This window comes from Salvelinus namaycush, chromosome 18, assembly GCF_016432855.1.
Source record: "Salvelinus namaycush isolate Seneca chromosome 18, SaNama_1.0, whole genome shotgun sequence".
In the NCBI taxonomy this organism is placed as follows: Eukaryota; Metazoa; Chordata; class Actinopteri; order Salmoniformes; family Salmonidae; genus Salvelinus; species Salvelinus namaycush.
In genome coordinates this window covers 28,076,076-28,098,241 of record NC_052324.1, presented here as the reverse complement: position 1 = coordinate 28,098,241, position 22,166 = coordinate 28,076,076, and the positions used below count along the sequence as shown (strand labels likewise).

Below are 22,166 nucleotides of genomic sequence, written 5' to 3'. Positions count from 1 at the left end.
AGATGTTAGATCGGGTTCAAGTCCAGGCTCTGGCTGGGCCACTCAAGGACATTCAGAGACTTGTTCCGAAGCCACTCCTGCATTGTCTTGGTTGTGTACTTAGGGTCATTGTCCTGTTGTAAGGTGAGCCTTCGCCCCAGTCTGTCCTGAGAGCTCTGGAGCAGGTTTTCATCAAGGATCTCTCTGTACTTTTCTCTGTTCATCTTTCTCTCAATCTTTCCCTGACTAGTGTCCCAGTCCCTGCTGCTGAAAAATATCCCACAGCATGATGCTGCCACCACCATGCTTCAGCGTAGGGATGGGGCCAGGTTTCCTCCAGATGTGATGCTTAGCATTCAAGTTCATTCAGAATCTTGGTTTCTTCAGACAAAAGAACCTTGTTTCTCAGAGTCCTTTTAGGTGCCTCTTTGAAAACCTCAAGCAGGCTGTCGTGCGTTTTACAGAGGAGTGGCTTACGTCTGGCCACTCTACCATAAAGGCCTGATTGGTGGAGTGCTGCAGAGATGGTTGTCCTTTTGGAAGGTTCTCCCATATCCAAAGAGGAACTCTGGAGCTCTGTCAGGGTGATCATCGGGTTCTTGGTCACCTCCCCCCCCCTCGATTTGCTCAGTTTGGCTGAGCGGCCAGCTCTAGGAAGAGTCTTGGTGGTTCCAAACTTCTTCCATTTAAGAATGATGGGGGCCAATGTGTTTTTGGGGACGTTCAATGCTGCAGAAATGTTTTTGTACCCTTCTCCAGATCTGTGCCTTGACAATTCTGTCTCGGAGCTCTACAAACAATTCCTTCAACCTCATGGCTTGGTTTTTGCTCTGACATGCACTGTCAACTGTAGGACCTTACATAGACAGGTGTGTGCCTTTCCCAATCATGTCCAATCAATTGAATTTACCACAGGTGGACTCCAATTAAGTTGTAGAAACGGCTCAAGGAAGATCAATGGAAACAGGATGCACCTGAGCTAAATTTCAAAACTCATAGCAAAGAGTCTGAATACTTATGTAAATAAGGTATTTCTAAAAACCTGTTTTCATTTAGTCATTATGGGGTATTGTGTGTAGATTGAGGAGAAAAATGCATTCAATCAATTTTACAATAAAGCTGTAACGTAATAAAATGTGTGAAAACAGTTAAATATCAAATGTAGGTCCTTGAAAATGATAATTAAGTGCTTGAAAAAGTCCTTGAATTTGACCTGCCAATGTATTTATGAACCCTGTATAGGCTACTTGCTATTCACGCAAATGAAAGATAAAATCCCCTGCTATTAAAATGATACACGCATCATACTGACCCTGGCCAGTATAGATTTTTCCATTTGGGCCAGTAGCTTTCAGTTGACACTGGCCTGGTGTGCCACTGGCAGATTTACCTGAATGTCGAGCCCTGCTGTGTGTGGTGCCTGTAGGGCCTATATACTGTAAATGTCTACCACTTTGTGTAGCCGTAATGGCGATGCTAATGATAGCCTAACCTTTTTTTGGGTAGATAGAAAGGCAATTAAAGGGTAACTACAAAGTAGCCTATGCCTACTTGGCAGAATCATGATTATTTTTATCAATCAAGTGGCCATTTGTTTTGAGAACTCCCATCGCATGTGTGCTGCAGAAACACCGCTAGCCAACTGTCTGGCTGGTGCACATCTGAAATAAAGGTTGTCTACACAAAAAATATATACATTCCTCCGATTTTTCACAGACCTCAAATTGTCCCTTGATGTGGTTTTAAGCGTTGTTGTGGACTTAGAACATCCAATTTTGTTGTTTTTCTATAAAACATTGTTATTTTGAGAGCGAAACACTCCCCCAAAATTTTGGGGAATCAGTCTTTCTCCCCGCTTTCTTTTTTTGTTGCAGTGATATCATTTTGGGATCTAGTATCATCTTTTTTTCCTTCAAATTCTGCCCTCCAAAGGATTTAGCAGAAAATAACACATGGCACTTAGAAATCTGCAGTAAATACATTTTGCACTTTATTGAAGTCTCTTTTCTTTGCTGTAATAACACAAGTGCCTACTAATTTAAAATATGGCTAGTCATTAGCCTGGTTCTATATGGAATGCAGTCACATTCTGCAAGGTCGTTATCAATTATATACATTTTTGTATAATTTTTTTTTGTTGGTGCGACCAAACACGTTGTTGGCAAGGGTTTCATTTGTATGGCTTTATAGATACAGTTTGTTAACTGTCCTCCTCAAAATATGATTTGACAACCATTCTAATTAGAATTCATTAAAATGATGCAAGTGTCTAGAAACACCACCCGTAGGAATCATACATCTTTTACAGGATTGGCTTATCTTGACCCATGACCTTTTATTGAATGACCTCGGATGCCCCTACAGGCTCGCTGATCCTGTTTGATCTGCTGACCAATCAGAAGACAGGATCAGGAGAGGCAGACAGAGATGAGGTAACCAGGTCTTTACCATGACAGAGACTCAGTATTATTACATACCTGACTGACACACACCTCAAGCTAAGCTCCAGATACCGGAGATCTTTTATAATCTGATAAGGGAATTTATATGTTTAAAGTAATGACTAAAGGATTCCACCCTGAAATCATATAATTGTATGAAATGTGTTAGTAGTCATAATTCCATAATATGTGTGACTAGACCATTGTGTTGCTGTGTAGTGGTGTGAGAGTTGAGAGAACAAAGGACAACAGGAAAGAGGGCCCCTTCCAAGGTCCCTCTAATCTAGGGAGGGAGGGAACGGCATGGAACTGACAACTTGGTAGTGATAAACGAGGAATGTGGACTGTGGGGAAAGATACAGCCCACCTACTGTTTGTGTCTGTGTGTGCGTGTAAGTAGGACTGTGGGGAAAGATACAGCCCACCTACTGTTTGTGTCTGTGTGTGCGTGTAAGTAGTTGGTGGGTGGGAGTTATAAAATGACATGTCTTTGGATTTTGGACTTCAGACTTTATTCTCTGAATAAACTTTACGGACCTTTTGCTGAAGCTGAGTCTTTGCCTAATTATTATTAAACCCAGGGTCTTACAAAACTCGGGGATTGGTCAAAGCTTAAATAATTGTTAGTTATAATCATTGGGATTGAAAATTCTCGTGACATAATCTCACAGCAGTGCGGTAAATGTACTACATAGCTCATGTCTTCTCTATATTAGGGGGAACTGTTGGCCTCTTGGTGATAGACATCCTGCTGTAAAGTGAAATTAAGGTCTAGATGCCACTTTGTTAATGCTATAGACATCACAGTGTATGACTGTAATGACTATCTCATATTTATGTTCTATAACATGATAACACCCCTCGTCTGGCCTGTAGGGTCGTAACCGTGACCCCTGCCCTCTGACCTGTGATGCATTGGAGCAGGCTCTATGCAGAATGGGCCTCCAGGAGCACCTGGCTACACTACAGCGCGTGGACCTAGATCTTGACTCACTGGTGAGACTGTGCCTGCCTGTCTGCCTGCCTGTCTGTCTGCGTGCGCTAATCTCCCAGTCTTCCCTCAGGCTATGTGTGACGAAACTGACCTGACAGACCTTGGAATCCCTCTGGGACCGAGGAAGAAGATCCTCAGCTTCATACGGAAGAGACACTTCCTACAGGTCAGGGTTCATAAGGTCACAAAGTACTGTATGTGTGTGTGTGTGTGTGCGCGCTTTCATGCAGTGGAGTCTCAGCTGCAAACGTCAGATATTTATCATTCTCATTTATTGTTCTTTCTGTCACATTTGTGTGTGTGTGTAGGAGGGTCGGCAGGGAACGGTGCTTTTGGCCCCCGGGCTGCAGGCCCCTCCAGACCCCTCCGAAGATTCCCCCTCTCCCACGGCTAGCTTTGGCAACCAGTCTCCAGGGGCGTCAGCACGCCAACAGCAGTTTCTCAGAGCCCAGTCCATAACCAGCGCCGTTGACTACGAATACTTCAACGTGGGCATTGGACAGGTAACACACACACAAAGACACATACACCCTACCTGGGGTTGCGTGCGTGTGGTACTTTGTGGTAACTAACTCTGTGGTGACTTAATTGGTAACTAATTCAGTCATAATTTGGCAGTAGTGGTAACTCTGAGACAACTAACTTTCTACTCTTGAAACACTGCTCTCAAGGTATCATCACCTCTGCTGCCCTGTCTGATTGGTGTGAGCTGTAGTAGTAGTTGTCGTCATCGCAGTAGTAGTAGTAGCAGCATTAGTAGTAGTCAGTAGTAGTCATAGCAGCAGTAGTAGTCGTCGTCGCAGCAGCAGTTGTCGCAGTAGTACTAATAGTAGTAATAGTCGTAACACCACTAGTAGTAGTCGCCGTAGTCGTAGCAGCAGTAGTTGCCGTAGTAGTCGCTTTAGTAGTAGTTGTAATAGTAGTAGTAGCTGTAGCAGTAGCAGTAGACTGTAGTAGCAGTAGTAGTAGTTGTAGCAGCAGCAGTAAACTGTATTAGCAGCAGCAGTAGCAGCAGCAGCAGTTGTAGCAGCAGCAGTAGTTGTAGCAGCAGCAGTAGTTGTAGCAGCAGCAGTAGTTGTAGCAGCAGCAGTAGTTGTAGCAGCAGCAGTAGTTGTAGCAGCAGCAGTAGTTGTAGCAGCAGCAGTAGTTGTAGCAGCAGCAGTAGTTGTAGCAGCAGCAGTAGTTGTAGCAGCAGCAGTAGTTGTAGCAGCAGCAGTAGTTGTAGCAGCAGCAGTAGTTGTAGCAGCAGCAGTAGTTGTAGCAGCAGCAGTAGTTGTAGCAGCAGCAGTAGTTGTAGTAGCAGCAGTAGTTGTAGCAGCTGTAGTTGTAGCAGCAGCAGCTGTAGTTGTAGTAGTTGTAGCAGCAGCTGTAGTTGTAGTAGTTGTAGCAGCAGCAGCAGTAGTAGTTGTAGCAGCAGCAGTAGTTGCAGCAGCAGTAGTAGCAGTAGTTGCAGCAGCAGTAGTAGTAGTAGTTGTAGCAGCAGTAGTTGTTGCAGCTGTAGTAGTAGTTGTAACAGCAGTAGTTGTAGCAGTAGTAGTTGTCGTAGTAGCAGTAGCAGCTGTCGCAGTAGTCATCGCAGTAGTATTAGTAGTAGTAATAGTCGTAACACCACTATTAGTAGTCGCCATAGTTGTAGTAGTAGTAGTCGCCATAGTAGCAGCTACGGTTGCCGTAGTAGTCGCTTTAGTAGTTGTCATAGTAGTAGTCGTCGCAGTAGTTGTAATAGTAGCAGTAGTAGTGGCAGTAGACTGTAGTAGTAGCAGCAGCAGTAGACTGTAGTAGTAGCAGCAGCAGCAGTAGTAGCAGCAGCAGTAGACTGTATTAGCAGCAGTAGTAGCAGCAGCAGTAGACTGTATTAGCAGCAGCAGTTGTAGCAGCTGTAGTAGTAGCAGCAGCAGTAGACTGTAGTAGTAGCAGCAGCAGTAGACTGTAGTAGTAGCAGCAGCAGTAGACTGTATTAGCAGCAGCAGTTGTAGTAGTTGTAGCAGCAGTTGTAGCAGCAGCAGTTGTTGTAGCAGCAGTTGTTGTAGCAGCAGTTGTAGCAGCAGCAGCAGTTGTTGTAGCAGCAGCAGTAGTTGTAGCAGCCGCAGCAGCAGTAGTTGTAGCAGCCGCAGTTGTAGTAGTTGTAGCAGCCGCAGTTGTAGTAGTTGTAGCAGCAGCAGTAGTTGTAGCAGCAGCAGTAGTTGTAGCAGCAGCAGTAGTTGTAGCAGCAGCAGTAGTTGTAGCAGCAGTAGTTGTAGCAGCAGTAGTTGTAGCAGCAGTAGTTGTAGCAGCAGTAGTTGTAGCAGCAGTAGTTGTAGCAGCAGTAGTTGTAGCAGCAGTTGTAGTTGTAGTAGCAGCAGTTGTAGTTGTAGTAGCAGCAGTAGTTGTAGCAGCAGCAGTAGTTGTAGCAGCAGCAGTAGTAGCAGCAGTAGTTGTAGCAGCAGTAGTTGTAGCAGCAGCAGTAGTTGTAGCAGCAGCAGTAGTTGTAGCAGCAGCAGTAGTTGTAGCAGCAGCAGTAGTTGTAGTTGTAGCAGCAGTAGTAGTTGTAGTTGTTGTAGCAGCAGCAGTAGTAGTTGTTGTTGCAGCAGTAGTTGTAGTAGTTGTTGTAGCAGCAGCAGTAGTTGCAGCAGCAGTAGTTGTTGTAGTAGTTGTAGCAGCAGCAGCAGTTGTAGCAGCAGCAGCAGTTGTAGCAGCAGCAGCAGTTGTAGCAGCAGCAGTAGTTGTAGGGGTTATCAGCAGTAGTAGTTGCAGCAGCTGTAGCAGTAGTAGTTGTAATAGTAGTAGTTGTAGTAGCAGTAGCAGCTGTCGCAGTAGTCATCGCAGTAGTATTAGTCGTAACACCACTAGTAGTAGTCGCCATAGTTGTAGCAGCAGTAGTTGTAGCAGCTGTAGTAGTTGTTGTAGCAGCAGCAGTAGTTGTAGCAGCAGTAGTTGCAGCAGCAGTAGTTGCAGCAGCAGCAGTAGTTGTTGTAGTAGTTGTAGCAGCAGTAGTTGTAGCAGCAGCAGTAGTTGTAGCAGCAGCAGTAGTTGTAGGGGTTATCAGCAGTAGTAGTTGCAGCAGCTGTAGCAGTAGTAGTTGTAATAGTAGTAGTTGTAGCAGCAGCAGCAGTTGTAGCAGCAGCAGCAGTTGTAGCAGCAGCAGCAGTTGTAGCAGCAGCAGTAGTTGTAGGGGTTATCAGCAGTAGTAGTTGCAGCAGCTGTAGCAGTAGTAGTTGTAATAGTAGTAGTTGTAGTAGCAGTAGCAGCTGTCGCAGTAGTCATCGCAGTAGTATTAGTCGTAACACCACTAGTAGTAGTCGCCATAGTTGTAGCAGCAGTAGTTGTAGCAGCTGTAGTAGTTGTTGTAGCAGCAGCAGTAGTTGTAGCAGCAGTAGTTGCAGCAGCAGTAGTTGCAGCAGCAGTAGTTGTTGTAGTAGTTGTAGCAGCAGTAGTTGTAGCAGCAGCAGTAGTTGTAGCAGCAGCAGTAGTTGTAGGGGTTATCAGCAGTAGTAGTTGCAGCAGCTGTAGCAGTAGTAGTTGTAATAGTAGTAGTTGTAGTAGCAGTAGCAGCTGTCGCAGTAGTCATCACAGTAGTATTAGTCGTAACACCACTAGTAGTAGTCGCCATAGTAGTAGTAGTAGTCGCCATAGTAGCAGCAGTGGTTGCCGTAGTAGTCGCTTTAGTAGTAGTCGTCGCAATAGTAGCAGTAGTAGTGGCAGCAGCAGCAGTAAACTGTATTAGCAGCAGCAGTAGCAGCAGCAGCAGTTGTAGCAGCAGCAGCAGTTGTAGCAGCAGCAGTAGTTGTAGCAGCAGCAGTAGTTGTAGCAGCAGCAGTAGTTGTAGCAGCAGCAGTAGTTGTAGCAGTAGTTGTAGCAGCAGCAGTAGTTGTAGCAGCAGCAGTAGTTGTAGCAGCAGCAGTAGTTGTAGCAGCAGCAGTAGTTGTAGCAGCAGCAGTAGTTGTAGCAGCAGCAGTAGTTGTAGCAGCAGCAGTAGTTGTAGCAGCAGCAGTAGTTGTAGCAGCTGTAGTTGTAGCAGCAGCAGCTGTAGTTGTAGTAGTTGTAGCAGCAGCTGTAGTTGTAGTAGTTGTAGCAGCAGCAGCAGTAGTAGTTGTAGCAGCAGCAGTAGTTGCAGCAGCAGTAGTAGCAGTAGTTGCAGCAGCAGTAGTAGTAGTAGTTGTAGCAGCAGTAGTTGTTGCAGCTGTAGTAGTAGTTGTAACAGCAGTAGTTGTAGCAGTAGTAGTTGCAGCAGCTGTAGCAGTAGTAGTTGTAATAGTAGTAGTTGTCGTAGTAGCAGTAGCAGCTGTCGCAGTAGTCATCGCAGTAGTATTAGTAGTAGTAATAGTCGTAACACCACTATTAGTAGTCGCCATAGTTGTAGTAGTAGTAGTCGCCATAGTAGCAGCTACGGTTGCCGTAGTAGTCGCTTTAGTAGTTGTCATAGTAGTAGTCGTCGCAGTAGTTGTAATAGTAGTAGTGGCAGTAGACTGTAGTAGTAGCAGCAGCAGTAGACTGTAGTAGTAGCAGCAGCAGCAGTAGTAGCAGCAGCAGTAGACTGTATTAGCAGCAGTAGTAGCAGCAGCAGTAGACTGTATTAGCAGCAGCAGTTGTAGCAGCTGTAGTAGTAGCAGCAGCAGTAGACTGTAGTAGTAGCAGCAGCAGTAGACTGTAGTAGTAGCAGCAGCAGTTGTAGTAGTTGTAGCAGCAGTTGTAGCAGCAGCAGTTGTTGTAGCAGCAGTTGTTGTAGCAGCAGTTGTAGCAGCAGCAGCAGTTGTTGTAGCAGCAGCAGTAGTTGTAGCAGCAGCAGTAGTTGTAGCAGCAGCAGTAGTTGTAGCAGCAGTAGTTGTAGCAGCAGTAGTTGTAGCAGCAGTAGTTGTAGCAGCAGTAGTTGTAACAGCAGTAGTTGTAGCAGCAGTTGTAGTTGTAGTAGCAGCAGTTGTAGTTGTAGTAGCAGCAGTAGTTGTAGCAGCAGCAGTAGTTGTAGCAGCAGCAGTAGTTGTAGCAGCAGCAGTAGTAGCAGCAGTAGTTGTAGCAGCAGCAGTAGTAGCAGCAGCAGTAGTTGTAGCAGCAGCAGTAGTTGTAGCAGCAGCAGTAGTTGTAGCAGCAGCAGTAGTTGTAGCAGCAGCAGTAGTTGTAGCAGCAGCAGTAGTTGTAGTTGTTGTAGCAGCAGCAGTAGTAGTTGTTGTTGCAGCAGTAGTTGTAGTAGTTGTTGTAGCAGCAGCAGTAGTTGCAGCAGCAGTAGTTGTTGTAGTAGTTGTAGCAGCAGCAGCAGTTGTAGCAGCAGCAGCAGTTGTAGCAGCAGCAGCAGTTGTAGCAGCAGCAGTAGTTGTAGGGGTTATCAGCAGTAGTAGTTGCAGCAGCTGTAGCAGTAGTAGTTGTAATAGTAGTAGTTGTAGTAGCAGTAGCAGCTGTCGCAGTAGTCATCGCAGTAGTATTAGTCGTAACACCACTAGTAGTAGTCGCCATAGTTGTAGCAGCAGTAGTTGTAGCAGCTGTAGTAGTTGTTGTAGCAGCAGCAGTAGTTGTAGCAGCAGTAGTTGCAGCAGCAGTAGTTGCAGCAGCAGTAGTTGTTGTAGTAGTTGTAGCAGCAGTAGTTGTAGCAGCAGCAGTAGTTGTAGCAGCAGCAGTAGTTGTAGCAGCAGCAGTAGTTGTAGGGGTTATCAGCAGTAGTAGTTGCAGCAGCTGTAGCAGTAGTAGTTGTAATAGTAGTAGTTGTAGTAGCAGTAGCAGCTGTCGCAGTAGTCATCACAGTAGTATTAGTCGTAACACCACTAGTAGTAGTCGCCATAGTAGTAGTAGTAGTCGCCATAGTAGCAGCAGTGGTTGCCGTAGTAGTCGCTTTAGTAGTAGTCGTCGCAATAGTAGCAGTAGTAGTGGCAGCAGCAGTAGTAGCAGCAGCAGTAGACTGTATTAGCAGTAGTAGTTGCAGTAGTAGTAGTAGCAGCAGCAGTAGACTGTATTAGCAGCAGCAGTTGTAGCAGCAGTAGTTGTAGCAGCAGTAGTTGTAGCAGCAGCAATTGTAGTAGCAGCAGCAATTGTAGTAGCAGCAGCAGTAGACTGTAGTAGCAGCAGCAGTAGACTGTAGTAGTAGCAGCAGTAGACTGTAGTAGTAGCAGCAGCAGTAGACTGTATTAGCAGTAGTAGTTGTAGCAGCAGTAGGCTGTATTAGCAGTTGTAGCAGCAGTAGTAGTTGTAGCAGCAGCAGTAGTTGTAGCAGCAGTAGACTGTATTAGCAGTAGTTGTTGTAGCAGCAGCAGTAGTTGTAGCAGCAGTAGACTGTATTAGCAGTAGTTGTTGTAGCAACAGCAGTAGACTGTAGTAGTAGTTGCAGCAGTAGTTGCAGCAGCAGCAGTAGTTGTAGCAGCAGCAGTAGTTGTAGCAGCAGCAGTAGTTGTAGCAGCAGCAGTAGTTGTAGCAGCAGCAGTAGTTGTAGCAGCAGCAGTAGTTGTAGCAGCAGCAGTTGTAGTAGTTGTAGCAGCAGTAGTTGTAGTAGTTGTAGCAGCAGTAGTTGTAGTAGTTGTAGCAGCAGTAGTAGCAGCAGTAGTTGTAGCAGCTGCAGCAGCAGTAGTAGCAGCAGCTGCAGCAGCAGTAGTAGCAGCAGTAGTTGTAGCAGCTGCAGCAGCAGTAGTAGCAGCAGCAGTAGTTGTAGCAGCAGCAGTAGTTGTAGCAGCAGCAGTAGTTGTAGCAGCAGCAGTAGTTGTAGCAGCAGCAGTAGTTGTAGCAGCAGCAGTAGTTGCAGCAGTAGTTGTAGCAGCAGTAGTTGTAGTAGTAGCAGCAGTAGTAGTAGTAGTAGCAGCAGTAGTAGTTGCAGCAGCAGTAGTAGTTGCAGCAGCAGTAGTAGTTGCAGCAGCAGTAGTAGTTGCAGCAGCAGTAGTAGTTGCAGCAGCAGTAGTAGTTGCAGCAGCAGTAGTTGTAGCAGCAGCAGTAGTTGTAGCAGCAGCAGTAGTTGTAGCAGCAGTAGTTGTAGTAGCAGCAGTAGTTGTAGTAGCAGCAGTTGTAGTAGTTGTAGCAGTAGTTGTAGCAGTAGTAGTAGTAATTGTTGTAGCAGTTGTTGTAGCAGCTGTAGTAGTAGTTGTAGCAGCAGTAGTAGTAGTTGTAGCAGCAGTAGTTGTAGCAGCAGCAGGGGTTATCAGCTGTAGTAGTTGTAATAGTAGCAGCAGTAGTAGTTGTCGTAGTAGCAGCAGCAGCTGTCGCAGTAGTCGTCGTCGCAGTAGTAGTAATAGTCGTAACACCACTAGTAGTAGTCGCCATAGTAGTAGTCGTAGCAGCAGTAGTTGCCGTAGTAGTCGCTTTAGTAGTTGTCATAATAGTAGTCGTCGCAGTAATTGTAATAGTAGTAGTGGCAGCAGCAGTAGACTGTAGTAGTAGCAGCAGTAGACTACTGTAGCAGCAGTAGACTGTAGCAGCAGTAGACTGTAGCAGCAGCAGTAGACTGTAGCAGCAGCAGTAGACTGTAGCAGCAGCAGTAGACTGTAGCAGCAGCAGTAGACTGTAGCAGCAGCAGTAGACTGTATTAGCAGCAGCAGCAGTTGTAGTAGTTGCAGCAGTAGTTGTAGTAGTTGCAGCAGTAGTTGTAGCAGCAGCAGTAGTAGTTGTAGCAGCAGCAGTAGTAGCAGCAGCAGTAGTAGCAGCAGCTGTAGTAGTTGTAGCAGCAGCAGTAAACTGTATTAGCAGCAGTAGCAGCAGTAGTTGTAGCAGCAGCACTAGTTGTAGCAGCAGCACTAGTTGTAGCAGCAGCAGTAGTTGTAGCAGCAGCAGTAGCAGCAGCAGTAGTAGCAGCAGCAGTAGCAGCAGTAGTAGTAGCAGCAGCAGTAGTAGTAGCAGCAGCAGTAGTAGTAGCAGTAGTTGTAGCAGCAGCACTAGTTGTAGCAGCAGCAGCAGTAGTTGTAGCAGCAGCACTAGTTGTAGCAGCAGCACTAGCAGCAGTAGTTGTAGCAGCAGCAGTAGTAGTTGTAGCAGCAGCAGTAGTAGTTGTAGCAACAGCAGTAGTAGTTGTAGCAGCAGTAGTTGCAGCAGCAGTAGTTGTTGTAATAGTTGTAGCAGCAGTAGTAGTTGTAGCAGCTATAGTTGTAGCAGCTGCAGTAGTTGTTGTAGCAGCAGCAGCAGTTGTAGCAGCAGCAGTAGTTGCAGCAGCAGTAGTTGTAGGGGTTATCAGCAGTAGTAGTTGTCGTAGTAGCAGTAGCAGCTGTCGCAGTAGTCATCGCAGTAGTATTAGTCGTAACACCACTAGTAGTAGTCCGTAGTAGTAGTCGCCATAGTAGCAGCAGTGGTTGCCGTAGTAGTCGCTTTAGTAGTTGTCATAGTAGTAGTCGTCGCAGTAGTTGTAGCAGTAGTAGTGGCAGCAGCAGTAGACAGTAGTAGCAGCAGCAGACTGTAGTAGTAGTAGTAGTAGCAGCAGCAGCAGTAGCAGCAGCAGCAGTAGACTGTATTAGCAGTAGTAGTTGTAGCAGCAGTAGTAGCAGCAGCAGTAGACTGTATTAGCAGCAGTAGACTGTATTAGCAGCAGCAGTTGTAGCAGCAGTAGTTGTAGCAGCAGCAGCAGCAGTAGACTAGTAGTAGCAGCAGCAGTAGACTAGTAGTAGCAGCAGCAGTAGACTAGTAGTAGCAGCAGCAGTAGACTAGTAGTAGCAGCAGCAGTAGACTAGTAGTAGCAGCAGTAGCAGCAGCAGTAGACTGTATTAGCAGCAGTAGACTGTATTAGCAGTAGTAGTTGTAGCAGCAGTAGACTGTATTAGCAGCAGCAGTTGTAGCAGCAGTCGTAGTTGTAGCAGCAGTCGTAGTTGTAGCAGCAGTCGTAGTTGTAGCAGCAGCAGTAGTTGTAGCAGCAGTAGACTGTATTAGCAGTAGTTGTTGTAGCAACAGCAGTAGACTGTAGTAGTAGTTGCAGCAGCAGTAGTTGTTGTAGTTGTAGTAGTTGTAGCAGCAGTAGTAGTAGTTGTAGCAGCAGTAGTTGTAGCAGTTGTAGCAGCAGTAGTTGTAGCAGCAGTAGTAGCAGTTGTAGCAGCAGCAGTAGTAGTTGTAGCAGCAGTAGTTGCAGCAGCAGTAGTTGTTGTAATAGTTGTAGCAGCAGTAGTAGTAGTAGTAGTTGTAGCAGCTATAGTTGTAGCAGCTGCAGTAGTTGTTGTAGCAGCAGTTGTAGCAGCAGCAGCAGTTGTAGCAGCAGCAGTAGTTGCCGCAGCAGTAGTTGTAGGGGTTATCAGCAGTAGTAGTTGTCGTAGTAGCAGTAGCAGCTGTCGCAGTAGTCATCGCAGTAGTATTAGTCGTAACACCACTAGTAGTAGTCGCCATAGTAGCAGCAGTAGTTGCCGTAGTAGTCGCTTTAGTAGTTGTCATAGTAGTAGTCGTCGCAGTAGTAGTGGCAGCAGCAGTAGACAGTAGTAGCAGCAGCAGTAGACTGTAGTAGTAGTAGCAGCAGCAGCAGTAGCAGCAGCAGCAGTAGACTGTATTAGCAGCAGTAGACTGTATTAGCAGTAGTAGTTGTAGCAGCAGTAGTAGCAGCAGCAGTAGACTGTATTATCAGCAGTAGACTGTATTAGCAGCAGTAGACTGTATTAGCAGCAGTAGACTGTATTAGCAGCAGCAGTTGTAGCAGCAGCAGCAGCAGTAGACTAGTAGTAGCAGCAGTAGACTAGTAGCAGCAGCAGTAGACTAGTAGTAGCAGCAGCAGTAGACTAGTAGTAGCAGCAGCAGTAGACTAGTAGTAGCAGCAGCAGTAGACTAGTAGTAGCAGCAGCAGTAGACTGTAGTAGCAGCAGTAGCAGCAGCATTAGACTGTATTAGCAGCAGTAGACTGTATTAGCAGTAGTAGTTGTAGCAGCAGTAGACTGTATTAGCAGCAGCAGTTGTAGTAGTTGTAGCAGCAGTAGTTGTAGCAGCAGTCGTAGTTGTAGCAGTAGTTGTAGCAGCAGTAGTAGTTGTAGCAGCAGCAGTAGTTGTAGCAGCAGTAGACTGTATTAGCAGTAGTTGTTGTAGCAACAGCAGTAGACTGTAGTAGTAGTTGCAGCAGCAGTAGTTGTTGTAGTAGTTGTAGCAGCAGTAGTAGTAGTTGTAGCAGCAGTAGTTGTAGCAGTTGTAGCAGCAGTAGTTGTAGCAGCAGTAGTTGTAGCAGCAGTAGTTGTAGCAGCAGTTGTAGCAGCAGCAGCAGTAGACTGTAGTAGTAGCAGCAGTAGACTAGTAGTAGCAGCAGCAGTAGACTGTAGCAGCAGCAGTAGCAGTAGTAGCAGCAGCAGTAGCAGCAGTAGCAGCAGTAGACTAGTAGTAGCAGCAGCAGTAGACTGTAGTAGCAGCAGCAGTAGTTGTAGCAGTAGTTGTAGCAGTAGTTGTAGCAGTAGTTGTAGCAGCAGCAGTAGTTGTAGCAGCAGCAGTAGTAGTTGCAGCAGCAGTAGTAGTTGCAGCAGCAGTAGTAGTTGCAGCAGCAGTAGTAGTTGCAGCAGCAGCAGTAGTTGTAGTAGCAGCAGTAGTTGTAGCAGCAGCAGTAGTTGTAGCAGCAGCAGTAGTTGTAGCAGCAGTAGTTGTTGTAGCAGTTGTTGTAGCAGCTGTAGTAGTTGTAGCAGCAGTAGTTGTAGCAGCAGCAGGGGTTATCAGCAGTAGTAGTTGCAGCAACTGTAGCTGTAGTAGTTGTAATAGTAGCAGCAGTAGTAGTTGTCGTAGTAGCAGCAGCAGCTGTCGCAGTAGTCATCGTCGGATCAGCAGCAGTCGTCGCAGTAGTAGTAATAGTCGTAACACCACTAGTAGTAGTCGCCATAGTAGTAGTCATAGCAGCAGTAGTTGTCATAGTAGTAGTCGTCGCAGTAGTTGTAATAGTAGTAGTGGCAGCAGCAGTAGACTGTTGCAGCAGCAGTAGTAGCAGCAGCAGCAGTAGACTATTAGCAGCAGTAGCAGCAGCAGCAGTAGCAGTAGTAGTAGTAGCAGCAGCAGTAGACTGTATTAGCAGCAGTAGTAGTAGCAGCAGTTGTAGTAGTAGTTGTAGCAGCAGCAGCAGTAGTTGTAGCAGCAGTAGTTGCAGTAGTTGTAGCAGCAGTAGTTGTTGTAGCAGCAGTAGTTGTTGTAGCAGCAGTAGTTGTTGTAGCAGCAGTAGTTGTAGTAGTTGCAGCAGCAGTAGTAGCAGCAGCAGCAGTTGTAGCAGCAGTTGTAGCAGCAGCAGCAGTTGTAGCAGCAGCAGCAGTTGTAGCAGCAGCAGCAGTTGTAGCAGCAGTTGTAGCAGCAGCAGTAGTTGTTGTTGTAGCAGCAGCAGTAGTTGTTGTTGTAGCAGCAGCAGTAGTTGTTGTTGTAGCAGCAGCAGTAGTTGTTGTTGTAGCAGCAGCAGTAGTTGTTGTTGTAGCAGTAGTTGTAGCAGCAGCAGCAGTAGTTGCAGTAGTTGTAGCAGCAGCAGTTGTAGCAGCAGCAGTTGTAGCAGCAGCAGTTGTAGCAGCAGCAGCAGCAGTTGTAGCAGCAGCAGCAGCAGTTGTAGCAGCAGCAGCAGCAGTTGTAGCAGCAGCAGTTGTAGCAGTAGCAGCAGCAGTTGTAGCAGTAGCAGCAGTAGTTGTAGCAGTAGCAGCAGCAGTTGTAGCAGTAGCAGCAGCAGTTGTAGCAGCAGCAGTTGTAGCAGCAGCAGTTGTAGCAGCAGCAGTTGTAGCAGTAGCAGTAGCAGCAGCAGTTGTAGCAGTTGTAGCAGTAGCAGTTGTAGCAGTTGTAGCAGTAGCAGCAGCAGTTGTAGCAGTTGTAGCAGTAGCAGCAGCAGTTGTAGCAGTAGCAGCAGCAGTTGTAGCAGTAGCAGCAGCAGTTGTAGCAGCAGCAGCAGCAGTTGTAGCAGCAGTAGTTGTAGTAGTTGTTGTAGCAGCAGTAGTTGTAGTAGTAAAAGTGACTGTGAGGTCTAACTAGCCCTCCTGCTTGTCTCCCTCTGCCTGCCTGGACAGACCAACGGGGGCATAGCCAAGGGACAGGTCTGTCACACTGTCTCTCTATACAGGACATGCTGTTGGTTGTGGTTCCCAACACCAGTTCTCTTCTCTTTCCTCTTCCATTTCCTCTTATGCTCCTATCCTCATAGAAAGCATTAGAATGTATCCTTAGAAAGAACTCCAGCCCCGCCCCTAACCTCAACACCAATGTGACAGGTCATCTAGTCTGTCAGGCCTCTCTCAAAGATCTATTCTACTGTCCAAATCTCTCATTCCACCTCCACCCTTCCTTCCATATAGGACTCTCACTGTTACCAGGATACATACTGTATGTACATGAACACATCCACTGTTCATGCCTGTGAGAGTCCTCATCTCCATGGTTTCCTGCTAGCTGCTGTGAGGGTTCCCAGACCTTGTGTTGCCGTCAATGTTTGCTGGCTTGTTGTGATGCATGAACATTTTGCACCCATGTTGAATGTATGAATGTTATTGGGTCGTTATTTTTCAGTATATTGTATTGACCCATGTATTATCACTTAATGTTGACATTTTGCATGGGATTGATTTCTATTGGGCTGTTCAAGCCTATTGCCTTGGTTTTTTCTGGGCTGAATATACACGTGATTTATAAACCCCCCACACTCGCTCTCACTCTCCCTCCCTCCCTGTTTCTCTCCAGGTGTCCATTAACTACCCCCAGCTGGCATTCCATCCTCAGACCTTCTTTGCGTTCGGTTCTCCCATTGGAATGTTCCTAACCGTCCGTGGACTCAAACGCATCGACCCAAACTACACCTTTCCCACCTGCAAGAACTTCTATAACATATACCACCCTGTAAGCACACACATACACACCATTCCTGCCTGCCTGAGATTTGTATAATATAACACCCACATACGTGCACACATCCGATTTATTGGGACATGGCATGTTCTCTCTCCCTCTAAAGTTTGACCCTGTGGCCTATCGGATTGAGCCCATGATTGTGTCTGAGTCAGACCTAGAGCCCATGCTGATCCCACATCACAAGGGCCGCAAGAGGATGCACCTGGGTATGGATATCAACCTATTTTTCTATCAATACGTCTGTTAAAGAATTCATCTTTGTGTCTGTAATGTGGTGTTGAAAAGCCTTATGACATGAAATATAATAACATTTGGAGTGTGTGTTCTCTAGAGTTGAAAGAGAGTCTGACGCGGATGAGTACTGATCTGAAGAATAACGTTCTCGGCTCGTTTCGTACTGCCTGGCAGTCTCTGGTCCGAATGCCTGTCGCTGCACTGCCCCCTGTGGAGGATGGAGAAACTACAGCAGAGAGATCCCTGCAGGAGACAGAGAGTAACACATATGCACACACACAGTGTCAGTGCATTACTGCTCTGCGTAGGCTAATACCCCAAGTTTTAAGGCTTTTAACATAACCGTTAACTTCCAGTCCTCAGCATGTTTGAAGCGTGTGAGCGTTTTTTTTTTTTTACATGTCTAACCTTGTCTCCTGCATGTTCCCTTTCCTCTCCTCTCTGCTGTTCTGGTATTCTTTCCTTTACCCTGACCCCTAACCCCTGACCCTAGCCCCTGCGGCAGCCTGCGCTGCTGTGAGGGAAAAGAGTAAGGCTGATTTGTGGACTAAAATTCTGGAGTGGCCCAAAGCCCTTCACTTACATTACTTCCAAGGTAAGAAGCCAGGAGATATGGAGGCTAGAATGATCTACTGTATGGGTGGTCTGACTGTCAGCTGCAGCCCAGAACTCTGTACACAGAGAATACTCCTTACAGCGCCCCCCTCTGCCAGAGAGAGAGAGACATAGCCTGTGTGCACTCATAGACATGGTAATATAACTTTTTGTAGCAACAATGGCCTGATATTTTGTCTTGAACTTGGATGAAATAGCCTAATATTTACTGCTGGAAATGACGGAGAATGGAGAAGTTAATTTGGCGTTGTGGAAGAGCTTGTGCGCTACCCAGTAGTCCCGTGCATGTAGGAAGTCGGAGTTCCTCTGTGCATTCCTCCTCCTACCTGGAAATTGAAGCCTGATATGGGCTTCGAAGCATTTAGTTTAAGGCTACTACTAGCTAAAGCAGTATTTTCTGACAGACTAGTTACAAGAGTATTTCAGTGATATCTATGGACTGATTTTAAAACTAGATAATGAAACTGTAGACAGTGTGGTTAAATCAATAGCATTAACTGTCTTCAGGAAAGTATCCATCTTACCTTGGATGTGTTCTGTTGATGCAGTGTCTCACAGCTCACGCTCTTCAGTAGTGTGTTATTATCCTCCCTCTTCTCTCAGCATATCAAGCCTTTAAACACTCTTCTTAGCATATCTCACCTGTTGCCCTGTTATCTCTGAGCCCCTTCCCCCATGCACCGGGCCCCTCCCCCATACACCTGGTCCCTCCCAGAGCCTTGATAGACTGCCTGACTTTTCCAAGTGGCTGCTGCTTCCTGAAGCTCAGTTTTATTTTTCTTTAACCCCACTCACTAACTCCTCTCACAAACTCTACTCGTTCACTCCCTATGCACACTCAACTCTCTAACTCCCCTCGCTAACTTTCTCTCCACAATTTCTAGCAATCTCCCCTCCCTTTCGTTATCTTCCCTTCAAACAGGAGTCACTTACCTGGCCCAGAAACACTTGTCATTCCCAGGTAGCTTCATCATCTGCAGATTTGTGTGTGCAAAATGGCAGAAACTTCACTAATCCTATTTATTAGAAGTCTAGGTGGAGCCGGCATCATTTAGGATTTTATTTTCCAGTCCTTTCATATCTGCAAATGGCAAGTAAGGGCTAGGAGTTGTTTCTGGACTGGATATAGGAGTCCGTCTGCCTCTGTGTGATTGGTCCATCTCTGACCCTGCAGGTGTGCATGAAGAGGCGGAGTCTCCAGGGTCGGGGGAGGACAGGGGGCGTCAGGTGAAGGTGGGGATGCTGAATGGAGGGCGGAGGATAGACTATGTACTGCAGGAGGCACCCATTGAGAGTTTCAACGAATATCTGTTTGCCATCCAGTCCCACCTCTGCTACTGGTCAGTACCTGTGTGTGTGTGCGTACCCTTGTGTGTGTGTGTAATGCTAATACCTTTAGATTTTGGGGATTTATTAGGATCCCCATTAGCTGACGCCAATGACCCCTTGACATGTTCCACATTTTGTTACGTAACAGCCTTATTCTAAAATGTATATATATTTTTTCCCTTATCAGTCTACGCACAATACCTCATAATGACAAAGCAAAAAAAGGTTTATTGAAATTTTTGCTAATTTATAAAAAATAAAACTTAAATATTATAATTACATAAGTATTCAGACCCTTTACTCAGTACTATGTTGAAGCACCTTTGGCAGTGATTTACAGCCTCAAGTCTGCTTGGGTATGACGCTACAAGCTTGGCACACCTGTATTTGGGGAGTTTCTCCCATTCTTCTCTGCAGATCCTCTCAAGCTCTGTCAGGTTGGGTGGGGAGTGTCGCTGCACAGCTGTTTTCAGGTCTCCAGAGATGTTAGATCGGGTTCAAGTCTGGGCTCTAACTGGGCCACTCATGCATTGTATTGGGCGTGTGCTTAGGTTCGTTGTCCTGTTGGAAGGTGAACCTTCGCCCCAGTCTGAGGTCCTGAGCACTCTGGAGCAGGTTTTCATCAAGGATCTCTCTGTACTTTGCACCGTTCAACTTTCCCTCGATCCTGACTAGTCTCCCAGTCCCTGCCGCTGAAAAATGTCCCCACAGCATGATGCTGCCACCACCATGCTTCACCGTAGGGATGGTGCCAGGTTTCCTCCAGACGTGATGCTTGGCATTCAGGCCAAAGAGTTCAGTCTTGGTTTCACCAGAGAATCTTGTTTCTCATTGTCTGAGAGTCTTTAGGTGCATTTTGGCAAACTCCAAGCGGGCTGTCATGTGCTTTTTTTTTTTTTACTGACGAGTGGCTTCCGTCTGGCCACTACCATAAAGGTCTGATTGGTGGAGTGCTGCAGAGATGGTTGTCACCTTCCTGACCAAGGCCCTTCCCCGATTGCTCAGTTTGGCCTGGCGGCCAGCTCTAGGGAGAATGATGGAGGCCACTGTGTTCTTGGGGACCTTCAATGCTGCAGAAATAGTTTGGTACCCTTCCCCAGATCTGGGCCTCGACCCAATCCTGTCTCGGAGCTCTACGGGCAATTCCTTTGACCTCATGGCTTGGTTTTTGCTCTGACATTCACTGTCAACAGTGGGACCTTTATATAGACAGGTGTACCTTTCCAAATCATGTCCAAACAATTGAATTGACCACAGGTGTCTTCCAATGAAGTTGTAGAAACATCTAAAGAATGATCAATCGAAACAGGATGCACCTGAGCTCAATTTCGAGTCTCATAGCAAAGGGTCTGAATACTAATGTAAATAAAATATTTTTTTATACATTTGAAAAAATTATAATTGTCATTATGGGGTATTGTGTGTAGATTGAGATGTTTTATTTAATCCATTTTAGAATAAGGCTGTAACGTAACAAAATGTGTAAAAGGGGAAGGGGTCTGAATACTTTCCGAATGCACTATTCATGTCAGTACATACACACAAGTAAGTCACTCTTTTGTCTCTCCTGTGTGTGTAGGGAGTCTGAGGACACTGCTCTGCTGCTGCTAAAGGAGATCTACGACAAACTGGGTGTGGCCTTTGAGCAGCCACAGCAATAACAAAGGCTTTATAAACACAGAGACCGGTATAAAGGCTTAATAACAACACATGAATTCCATGGAGATGCACCGATGAGGCCCTTTGCTTTATTAGGAGCTGAAAGGAGTAAGGCAAGTAAGTCAGTAAAAACAGAGATATAAATATTGAATAACCACAGAGTTTTAAAGGCTTTATAAACACACAGAGGGCTATAAAGTCTTTATACATACACAGAGCGTTATTTATAAGTTACTAAAATGTAATGAAAGCAACATGAAAAGGGACATGCAGCCACTGCTCTCTCCCAGAATGCCTTGTGTCTGAGCCTCAAAAAAACGTTGAGTCACCTCCTCGGACAGATGGCGTCTGCCTCTGGGTGTGTGTGGCAGAGAAGTGTTCCTTGAAGAACCAAACCTGTCCCAGCTGACATGAAGAGGACTGGAGAACCCATTGGAGATGAGCTCTCAAGTACATTTCTATCTCTGAAATTTCTCGTCCTGTGACCACATGGGCAGCAACATTGAAGACTATCCAAGTGATCCCTCTACCCAACTCTATGGGAGAACCATAGTGAAGACTGGTTTTCCATTTTCCTAAAACCACACTGAAGGATCTGGGTTTGAGCCGCTGGATCCTCCTGTTGCAGGGGCAGACTGCATTTAACATGTGTGTTTCTAAAGAATCAGATCCTGTTTGATCATGTCTGGATCATAACTTTTATATATGTTATTTTCAGGTCATTTCTTTTTACTTTGCCTTAGACTTGACATGTCCTATAATACATTTACAACGACAGATCATGCAGGATGATAATTCCTCTCCTGTGTGTTTAGTGCATGTCTCCAGAAGGTTGTATACCAGTACGTACTTGACTACCAAAAAGGTAACACTTTACTTAGATGCTGCTTAAGGCTTAGAAAATCATGTTATAAAGGGCATTACAACTCTTTACGTCATGCATATGAAGGCTGCATGTCACTCTTAAGTAAAGTGTTACCATAAAAAGTACTCCACCCATAATTCCAGTGCAATGTGATGTTCTGATAATCTCACTCCTCTAGATTAACTGACTGACTATAGATAATTACGTTTTTGGACTTATTTGTATCATGTAAAAGCTAAGTATTAAAATTAGTGTAAAAAATAGCATGATATATCTTTAATGGAACTGACAAGACATTTTTCCTCCAAGTACTTATCTTAGAGGAAGGTATGTATGAGGGGAGAAAAGGGACAGGGTTGTTTTCTTTCTATGAGTGTGTATAAATCACCCCCCCCCCCCCCCCCTTGGTGTGTGCCAACCAACCTCTTTAAACTGGTTAGGGCCAATTTTGCTCGTCGAACATCTCATTCCAAAATCATGTGCGTTAATATGGAGTTGAGTTGGTTCCCCCCTTTGCTGCTATAACAGCCTCCACTCTTCTGGGACGGCTTTCCACTAGATGTTGGAACATTGCTGCGGGGACTTGCTTCCATTCAGCCATGGGCATTAGTGAGGTCGGGCACTGATGTTGGGCGATTAGGCCTAGCTAGCAGGCGGCATTCCAATTCATCCCAAATGTGTTCGATGGGGTTGAGGTCAGGGCTCTGTGCAGGCCAGTCAAGTTCTTCCACACCGATCTCGACAAACCATTCTGCATGGACCTCACTTTGTGCACGGGGACATTGTCATGCTGAAACAGGAAAGGGCTTTCCCCAAACTGTTGCCACCAAGTTGGAAGCACAGAATCGTCTAGAGTGTAATTTATGCTGTAGCGTTAAGATTTCCCTTCACTGGAACTAGCCTGAACTATGGAAAAACAGCCCCAGACCATTATTCCTCCTTCACCAAACTTTACAGTTGGCACTATGCATTGGGGCAGGTAGCGTTCTCCTGTCATCCGCCAAACCTAGATTCACTAGTTGGACTGCCAGATGGCGAAGCGTGATTCATCACTCCAGAGAACGTTTCCACTGAGTCCAATGGCGGCGAGCTTTACACCACTCCAGCCGATGCTTGGGATACCCCTGTTTTCAATACCTCACCTTGCGAGGTAATGGCACTGAGCCTTTTTCTAAAAGGCTTTATGAGATTAACAAAATGGGTAATTGACCACAAAATCAACATTTTGCAATGGCCATCTCAGTCTCCGGATTGAAATCTCATTGATAACCTGTGCTTTGAATTGAAGGGAGCAGTCCATAAGAGAAGATGAAGGATATGCAGGATCTGGAAAGATTATGTATGGAGGAATGGCCTAAGATCC

The 22,166-nt window shown here is 45.9% G+C and overlaps 1 protein-coding gene across 6 annotated transcripts in view; it reads left to right on the top strand.

Moving 5' to 3' along the window:
* The window catches only part of LOC120063308 (phospholipase DDHD2-like), a 32,846-nt gene extending 11,497 nt beyond the window's left edge, over window positions 1-21,349 (top strand). For 3 of the 6 annotated variants that reach the window (XM_039013608.1, XM_039013607.1, XM_039013612.1), the window contains 10 exons: window positions 2,344-2,411; window positions 3,297-3,416; window positions 3,485-3,580; window positions 3,723-3,917; window positions 15,934-16,089; window positions 16,205-16,307; window positions 16,433-16,594; window positions 16,829-16,930; window positions 18,125-18,290; window positions 19,859-21,349. In XM_039013608.1, the coding sequence (XP_038869536.1) occupies window positions 2,344-2,411; window positions 3,297-3,416; window positions 3,485-3,580; window positions 3,723-3,917; window positions 15,934-16,089; window positions 16,205-16,307; window positions 16,433-16,594; window positions 16,829-16,930; window positions 18,125-18,290; window positions 19,859-19,940 (1,250 nt within the window). In that variant the 3' untranslated portion in view covers window positions 19,941-21,349. Of the gene's footprint in view, window positions 1-2,343; window positions 2,412-3,296; window positions 3,417-3,484; window positions 3,581-3,722; window positions 3,918-15,933; window positions 16,090-16,204; window positions 16,308-16,432; window positions 16,619-16,828; window positions 16,931-18,124; window positions 18,291-19,858 lie in introns of all 6 variants that reach the window. The other 3 variants (XR_005478486.1, XM_039013611.1, XM_039013610.1) reach the window with 3 other exon arrangements.
* Window positions 21,350-22,166: the final 817 nt, after the last annotated feature.